Source organism: Geotrypetes seraphini, chromosome 10, assembly GCF_902459505.1.
Source record: "Geotrypetes seraphini chromosome 10, aGeoSer1.1, whole genome shotgun sequence".
Classification (NCBI taxonomy): Eukaryota; Metazoa; Chordata; class Amphibia; order Gymnophiona; family Dermophiidae; genus Geotrypetes; species Geotrypetes seraphini.
The window spans coordinates 130,408,753-130,417,953 of record NC_047093.1 but is presented as its reverse complement, the minus strand read 5'-3'; the positions used below and the strand labels follow the sequence as shown (position 1 = coordinate 130,417,953).

At 42.4% G+C, this 9,201-nt stretch overlaps 1 protein-coding gene across 3 annotated transcripts in view; it reads right to left on the bottom strand.

The window, feature by feature from the left end:
* Window positions 1-4,708: 4,708 nt before the first annotated feature.
* The window catches only part of SCYL3 (SCY1 like pseudokinase 3), a 41,485-nt gene continuing 36,992 nt past the window's right edge, over window positions 4,709-9,201 (bottom strand). For all 3 annotated transcript variants that reach the window (XM_033961200.1, XM_033961199.1, XM_033961198.1), the window contains one exon: window positions 4,709-5,523. In XM_033961200.1, coding sequence (XP_033817091.1) covers window positions 5,458-5,523 — 66 coding nt within the window. In that variant the 3' untranslated portion in view covers window positions 4,709-5,457. The remainder of the gene's footprint in view (window positions 5,524-9,201) is intronic.

Genomic DNA, 9,201 nt, shown 5'->3' with positions numbered 1-9,201 from the left:
CTTCTTTTTGTCAGTATATTTCTTGTGAATTTTATTGTGAAAAAAATCTTAATTTTTCATGTGAAATAATTTATATAGAGTGACCTTTGGCTGAAAACATTTATATTTATCCCATTGGGATTCACTATTCAAATCACTGAGAGGAATATAGAGCAAAGACAATGTCCTTGTTGGAGAAACTAACTCATTGATCGTAACGAAGTAGCAAAAAAACACTTTCAAAATAACTTAGCTACTAAAACATACAAACATGTACGTCTCCAGAATATGCTGAAACCTCAGGGTTACTGAACTTATTAAAAAAAAAAAAAAAAAAAACCAGCATAACTGGGCTTATTAAAACAAAACACACTTATCTCAAACATGCAGTAAATGGTTCTGCTCTCCCCATATAGCAAATTAAGCTGATGGGAACCCATTTCGCTGATTAGGCTTCTTCAAGAAATATATTGAAAAAAAGTTTTTTTTAGGATCAATGAAAGATATCACAATCCATTGGTTACCAAGAGACATTCAATTAGTCTATGGTTTGGATTTCTGAGATTCTTTTACCTTCATAAAAATTACCATCAATGTAGTATGATGGTATGCATTTTCATAGAGCATAGTACTTTTGAGGTCTTTCTCTCTCTCCTTTCTTCCCTGGTTGGGTCTCCCTCTTTCTCACTCCTTCTTCCTTCCCTCCCGGCATGGTTGGGTCTCTTTCTCTCTTCCTTCCTTCCTTCCTCCCTCCCCTCCATGATTGGGGAAGTCTGCCTCCCTTGGTGGTCTCTCTACTTCCTCCCTCACCCCTCCCCTCTGGTCAGGTCTCTGTCTCTCCTTCCTTCCTTCCTTCCCGGGTCAAATCGGTTGCTCTCCTTCCCTTCAACTAACCTTTTATAGCCTGCTAGCAATTAAAGCAGAGCACTGCTGGCAAGCTTGCCAGCTCCACAGCCTCTTCAGTCCCTGCTTACACTGGAACAGCTGATGTAACTTCTTGTTCTGGTGTAACAGGAACTGAAGAGATAAAGAGTGGAACTGGCAAACTTACTGCAAATTGGTGGATTCTGTGAAGTGCAGATGCATCTGGGCCTGTGTGGATAGAAGGTGAGGTCCTGAAGGAGTCCTTGGGGCTCCCTGTTCAGGGGTTTACTCCAGATTTTGTGAGTTTAATGTTCACATCCTATTTAAATTATTGAGGTCTGCAGGCATCATCTGGGGGTTATGTCTGTGATTGCGCAGAGGATGTTAACCCTTTCAGCGGATTTTTCCCACCTAAGAGTCATCTGCAGGACACAGAATTCCAGTCGGTGAAGGACTAGGAGGAATGGGGTTTGGAGTTAATGTCCCTAATACCCCAGTCTGAATCCTCAATCCTGGAGGATGCAGGATTTCAGACAGGTCACTAGGCAGGAGACTATGGCAGCCCTGGATCAGGGGAAGGGCCAATGGTGTGCTGCCTTTTTAAGCTTGCAGCATTGTTGGAGATAATTATAGAATCCTTGAGGGAATTAAAGCTTGAGCCTCTGCAGACCTTCGAGGCTCAGCTTTCAATAATGAGCTGCTCTAAGGCTTAGACCATAACAACCTAAGAATTGCCGCTGCTAGGTCAGACCAGTGGTCCATCGTGCCCAGCAGTCTGCTCACGCGGCAGCCCTTAGGTCAAAGACCAGTGCCCTGAGACTAGCTTTACCTGCGTACGTTCCAGTTCAGCAGGAACTTGTCTAACTTTATCTTGAATCCCTGGAGGGTGTTTTCCCCTATAATAGCTTCCGGAAGAGCGTTCCAGTTTTCCACACTCTCTGGGTGAAGAACTACTTCCTTAATGTTTGGACGGAATCTGTCCCCTTTTAACTTTAGAGAGTGCCCTCTCGTTCTCTCTACCTTGGAGAGGGGGAACAACCTGTCTTTATCTACTAAGTCTATTCCCTTCATTATCTTGAATGTTTCGATCATGTCCCCTCTCAGTCTCCTCTTTTCGAGGGAGAAGAGGCCCAGTTTCTCTAATCTCTCACTGTACGGCAACTCCTCCAGCCTCTTAACCATTTTAGTCGCTCTTCTCTGGACCCTTTCGAGTAGTACCGTGTCCTTCTTCATGTACATTTTTTTCTTTTGCATTCAGATATTACCAAGATGCTGACAGAGCTTTGGAAGACAAAGCAATATCCAATGGCTCCAGATTCTCAGAAACTGTCCTGCCTAAAGTGGATTCTCTGGTAGAGCAAGTGAGTAAACTTACTTCACTGCCTAGTGAAGGTGGAGTAACTTTCAAGGATGTGCAAGACCAAAGAGTGGATTTAGTCCTCAATGGCAATTTGAGGCCCTGGCCTAGGATCTAAAAACGGCAGGTGCACATACTCCCCATTTCTACTTTTGGAAGTGGATTATGTGGCAGATGCTCTAGTCTATATGATGATTTCAGAGTTATGAGCAAGGTTTCTGCTTATTTGATCTCTGTCCATAGAATGCTCTGGATCAGACAATGGGCGGGAGATTCAGTGTCAAAGGCCACTTTGAGCAAATTTCCATTCAAGGGCAAAATGCTCTTTGGAAACAGACTGGACGATCTAATAGCCAAAGACTTTGCATGGCTGTTTATGGCTGTTTGGGGGAAGATGAGCTGGAGAGGGCTTCAAAGGCTGGGAGTGTGTAGATGGGCTGGAGTAGGTTTTGACGGAGATTTTGGCAGTAGGAACCCAAGCACAGTACCGGATAGAGCTTTGGATTCTTGCCCAGAAATAGCTAAGAAGAAAAAATTTAAATTGAATCAGGTTGGGCAGACTGGCTGGACCATTCGGGTCTTTATCTGCCGTCATCTACTATGTTATGTTACTAAGTGGCAGATCATTAACCAAAGTCCTTGTCAGATAACAGACTGAGTGCCTCAGGGGGGTTAGGTCGTAGTTTCTTTCAGGATTCTTGAGAATCTTCAGTCCTCAGCAGGGATTCATGGATCTCAGAGAGGTTTGGAGACTCTAGAGAGCTCAAACCTCTAGTGCAGGGGTCTCAAAGTCCCTCCTTGAGGGCCGCAATCCAGTCGGGTTTTCAAGATTTCCCCAATGAATATGCATGAGATCTATGTGCATGCACTGCTTTCAATGCATATTCATTGGGGAAATCCTGAAAACCCGACTGGATTGCAGCCCTCAAGGAGGGACTTTGAGATCCCTGCTCTAGTGCATGCCTCCAGGAAATCCCAAAGGTGCCAGAAGATGTCTTCCTTTAGCTCAGCAGCCAGAACTCTTGATTTATAAAATTGTACAGAATATTGTTTCCTTTTATATTTTATTAAAATAAGTTCAATATAAAACTATTTGAGGCTTGTGTGGATGGGATCAGATGGTTTATGGGGACCAAGCTCGCAGAGACAGGGACCAATTTTTTTCCCTGTGTCATCGAGGCGGAGGAAGATATCTTCTTTTTCAAGGGTCCCACGACAACAAGAGGGCATCCGTTGAAAATCAGGGGCGGGAAACTACGAGGTGACACCAGGAAATTCTTTTTCACTGAAACGCTGGAATAGTCTTCCACTACAGGTGATTGAGGCCAGCAGCGTGCCTGATTTTAAGGCCAAATGGGATCGGCACATGGGATCTATTCACAGGGCAAAGGTAGGGGAGGGACATTAAGGTGGGCAGACTAGATGGGCCGTGGGCCCTTATCTGCCGTCTATTTCTATGTTTCTATTCTCTAGAAAACAGTGTTTAGTATCTCCTGCACTGGACTCACAAGAGGGGGATTGCAAGACCCCATGGATCAGCATACCATCCCTATTGCACTGTAAATAAAAAATCTGCAGTTATGATTCAGGTAAGAAGCTCTATAATTTATGGAGAGGATGCGGTAAACTTAAGGTTTAGTTTAGTTTAAGAAGTCTATGATTTGGGGTAAGAGAAGAAAATTAACCAGTTTTCAATATGCTGGCAATGAGAATAAATATTATATTTAAGGACAGATTTCCCTTATGTACTTTTGCAAACCTAAGACATCTATCTACATTTACATTTATACATTCTTTAAATTTTAGTTTGGCTCATTTTTGGACCAACTACCTCATTCTTGGGCCATACTGAAGGGAAAAATGGTTTTGTAGAACCTCCAAGGACAATCATGGACTGGATTGGGGGAAGAGGCTTTTCAGACCACTTGAGGTGAAGGCCTGTTAGTAACAAGAGGAAAAGACTAGACCCAGATTTTTCTTTTTTCAGTACCTTCTACCCGCAGATGGTTTTCAGTGTAGGTATTGGCGTAGTGTGCTTGGAGAAGTCAGTGTTTGATGCCCTGTACTCAAAAGCAGACTTGTTCTTGGGAACAGTGCTAAAGACAACCCCCCCCACCCCCCCCAGAATAAGAACATAAGAACAACCTTGCTGGATCAGATCAATAGTCCATGTAGCTCTGTATCCCATCTTCACAGAAGGCAATCCAAGTCACAAGTACCTGGCAAAAACTTAAATTATAGCAGCATGCCATGCCAGCGAGCCAGGGCAAGAAAATGGGGGGCTGAAACCCAGGATCGAACCAGGGACCTTTAGATCTTCAGTCTACCGTTTTCCCAATTGAGCTATTTCAGCTGTTTTTTAAAGGACAGTTACCTACAGGACAGCATCATCCCTTTTCACACACGGTTGCTTCTAGAGCACAAATTTATTTAGGAGTATTACTGTAAGAAAAATGGAAGTGATTGAACAAGATATGATAAAAAAGGAAAGAAAGGCCAAAATGAAAATCTTTTAATGAAACTGAAATTTTTATTGAGGCCAACAGTATTCCTAAATTGTAAACACAAACAGCAGGTGTACACACTATATAGAGACTTTTCCTTTTAGTATACAGTATATATATATATATATGTATGTGTATGTATGTATATATATATATATATATAATAAAATTAGGCTTGCATAATGTATGCAATAATTTAAGTCCATTTTAATATTTGACAAACTAGCATAACATTCAACTATACAGATTTTGTTTAAGCACTGGCTCCTTGTGGATTAGATCACAGTAATGGCCAAGATGCATCTTCTCCTCTACGTTGTGCTCTCTTTCCATGTCATACTACCCAACCATTCACTTTTCAATAAAACCAGTAATAAATAAATTGTGCATCCATTCCAGAATCTTTACAAGTAGCATTTAAAAATATTTACGGAGTCTTTCACCCCTTTAATTTCCAATTGTAAACAACTGTAGCACCCACAAGAGACTAGCTCCTTCCAACTATATTTTAGTTAGATAAGACTCATTGGCACACTGAGGATCCCCCCTTCCCTCACATCAAGATGCGATTATGGCTTTAGGACAGAAGCTTAGCACCAGCAAGCGATACTGCAATTCTCTCTGCCTTCAGGAAATCAATCTGCTGTATCATATGCTGGCTGTAGAAAGGAAGGAGAATACATCCTGGGAGTGGCAAACGCAGTGACCTAGTCTCTTGTATTTGTAAGGGTAGAAATTGTGCCTTTACTATTATCACCAGTTGTTTTCATCTTCTTCCCAGTTAAGGTCATCATCTCCACTCCAGCCTCCTGCTTCCACCTGTAATAATAGAGCAACATGAAAATAAAAAGACTATACAATGGGGATACAATACGGTGAATGGTTTCAGAAGAAACATTAAAAGCCAAATGGTCACACACTTGACTCAAGCTCTAAACTCTACACAAGACATGATATTGTGACCTCTTCAATTGCCTGTTTGTTGTGACACCGATGACTTAAACCAGAGTTTCTCAACATACGGTAAGGGTACGCGAGTCGCTTGTTGGGGTATGCGGCACATTGCGGGTCTCCCGCCCCCTTCCTGCCCCTTCCTCTACCAAAGTGCTGCTGCCGCATGCCCTTCTTCCTGCATTCCCTCCACCAAAGCCGACCCAAAAAGGCTTCCCTCCGATGTCAGAGGGAAGTCTACCGGGTCAGCAGGAGATCCCAGTTACCTCCTTCAGGGTTGCTCATTCCAGCCTTCAGCCACACAGGGACACATCACAAGCAGCGACTTTTATACACTGCACGTGCCTACCCAGAAGCCTCTCAGACGTCAGAGCTGACATCAGAGGGAAGGCTTGTGGGTCAGTCACGTGCAGTGTGTAAGAGCCACTGCTCGCGATGCCATCCCTGTGCTGCTGAAAGCAGGAAGGAACAGCCCAATTGGGCAGCCCTGAAGGGAGCAAGCACAGTGTAGCAAGTAAGGGAGAGAGGAGACATGATCATGGGACAAAAGGAGATGGGGGATTTGGGACAAAAGCTGGAAGGCAGGGAAGGGGGCACAGACTCGGGACACAGAAGGAAGAAAAGGGGGCACGAACTTGGGACACAGAAAGAAGGGAGGGAGGAAGGAAGCACTAATGGAAGAATTGTTGGGCATGAGTGTGTGAGTGAGAAGTGAAGAGAAGGATGAAAGGGAGACATGGATATGGTGGTGGAGAGGGGACAGATTGAAGGGGCTGCAAGGGGGAGGACTTTTGAATATAGTGATGGAGGGAATTTTTAGTTTCCAGGGTTTCAAGTTTTGTTAAAATTTTGAGATGTGGTTTGATGCTTGAGAGGGGTGATGGAGAAATGGACATGGGGCTGGCAGGCAGTGGTGAAAAATTCTGCACACGATCCGGTGGATGAGAGAGGGAGAAATGTTAGATGTGGCAGTAGAGGGGGTGGGAGAGATGCACCCTGGATCTCTCTCTCTTTCCCCACTCCCTTTGCAGCAAGGGAAGGGATGAAAGACAGTGAGAGAGGAAGATATGTTGCCAATAGAGGTGGAGGAGAGAGGAAGAAAAGTTGGACTCATGGAGGGACAAAGAGATGGTTGGGGAACGAAATGAGGACCTGAGGAGAGGAATAGTATAGGAGGCAGAAAGAAAATAGAAGGAAGTGCAACCAAAGACTCATGAAATCACCAGACAACAAAGGTAGTAAAAATGATTTAATTTTCAATGTAGTGATTGAAATGTGTCAGTCTTGAGAATTTATATCTGCTGTCTATATTTTGCACTGTATGTGTCTATTTTTCTATAGTTGTTACTGAGGTGACATTGCATATTTTAAAGTCATCTGCCTTGACCTCTTTTTTAAAAAAAACCCAAATATAAATGATAAATTAACATTTTCTCTGCATACAGTGCTTTGTGTTTTTTTTATTTTGTGGTTACCATTATTATGTATTAATAATATTATATTGTGTGTATATGAAAAATGAATGGAAGAAATTGCATTACAATTACCACTATTATTATGGGGGTGGGTTCAGGGGCGGAGCTTAGGCAGAGTATTCTGTTGATATTTGTTAGACTTAGTGGGTACTTGGCTTGAAGAAGTTGAGAAACACTGACTTTAACAACACTTCTAGATTAGTTTGATGACATTTACAAAAAGCATTTGCAGTCAGTAGGAGGCATTCAGCATCTCCAAAATCTGGGCACACAAGGCTATGATTTTAGGATAATAACATAAAGGTTGCCATACTGGGACAGACCAAAAATCCATCAGTAGCCAATCCAGGTCACAAGTACCTGGTAAGGATTCCAAAACAGATTTTATGTTGCTTATCCTAGAAATAAATCAGTGGATTTTCCCAAATCCATCATAACAATTACTTATGGACTTGACGTTTAAAAAATTATCCAAACCTTTTTTAAAACCTGCAATGCTAACTCCTTTTACCAGATTCTCTGGCAATGAATTCAATAATTTAATTACACATTGAGTGAAGAAATATTTTCTCCAGTTTGTTTTAAATTTACTACTACTTAGTAGCTTCATTGCATGCCACCTAGTCCTAGTATTTTTGAAAGAGTAAAGGAGAAATTAGGTTCTTACCTTCTAATTTTCTTTCTGTTAGCCTGTAGACCGGTATAGTTTTTACAAATGGGTTTATATCTCACTGTGACCAACAGGTGGAGACTGAGAACAAAACGTGTATATTAGGATAGACTCCCACCTACCAATCCAGTCTGCCAAATAACCAAGCAGAACCTAGGAAAGGCTAAAACTGAGAACAGTAAAACATACTCCGAACAAGAGTGTAAAAACAACAAAACACTTGTAAACAACTGTTGGAACATGCATAGAACCAAAAACCTGGTATAAAAATGTCCCCACAGCTCACCAGCAGAGCCATAGCCGCTGTTCTTAAATCTTCCCGGCCCTAGAAAAATACTAGAAACCGCAAAAAAAAAAATCAAAATCTGCCCACGAGCAAAACCCGCAATCACCACATAAATTACATCACATTAGTGATTTTTATTACACCATTATCTTGCGGTTCAATGTGGATTACAGAAGAGGATTTCTGGACATGTCCAGAGGTGTTACAGAGTAGAGCGAGTTGCTTCAGAGGATTGAAATGTTTCATACGGTGTGTGTTAGTTTTCATGGATTTCTTGAATAGCAGGGTTTTTATTTCTTTTCTGAAAGTTTTGTAGTCTGGGGTCGAGATTAGTAGATTGGAGAGTTGGTGGTCTAGTCTTGCTGCCTGTGTGACTAGAAGGCCGTCGTACAGTTTTTTCCATTTGATGTCTCTGATTGGAGGGTATGTGAATGGTGTCTGGGTTCTTCTGTGTCTGGTCTTATGTGGCTCTTGAGTGCAAAGCCTTAGTGAGCAAAGGCTATTCGAACTTGGTGATAAACACCCTGCTAAGATCTAGGAAGCAGTCCACTTTGGCAGCCTATACAAAGGCTTGGAAGCATTTCAACAGCTGGTGCAGTCAGAGATACACAGATACAACTAAGGCTCCAGCTGCCATGGTCTTAGCCTTTCTTCAAGAGGGGCTTGATAAAGGGCTTGATAAAGGCCTTGCAGTGGGTTCATTTAAGGTTCATATAGCAGGTGTTTCCTGCTTTAGAGGGCATACCAAACAGCGAACTTGGCTTCTTATCAAGATGGGTCCAGATTTTTAAAGGAAGCATTGCGTCTTCATTCCCCTGTGCAGCCGTTTCTGTCCTGGAATCTTAATCTCGTCTGCGGGCACCAGCTCGGGCTCTATATGAGCCCTTGGATGAGGCTTCACTCATGGAGGATTTGGAGTCCACACTTCCAAAGACTAAGTGAAATATCACTAGAGAAAGAAGGGCTTTACATTCTTTATGGAATAATGTGGATATTGTGATTCGCAAGGCAGACAAGGGTGAAGCCATTATTGTACAGAACAGAGTGGATTAAATGAAGGAGATCTATCGACAACTGAATGATAATTTAACTTATGAGGAGCTGGTGGAGGATTT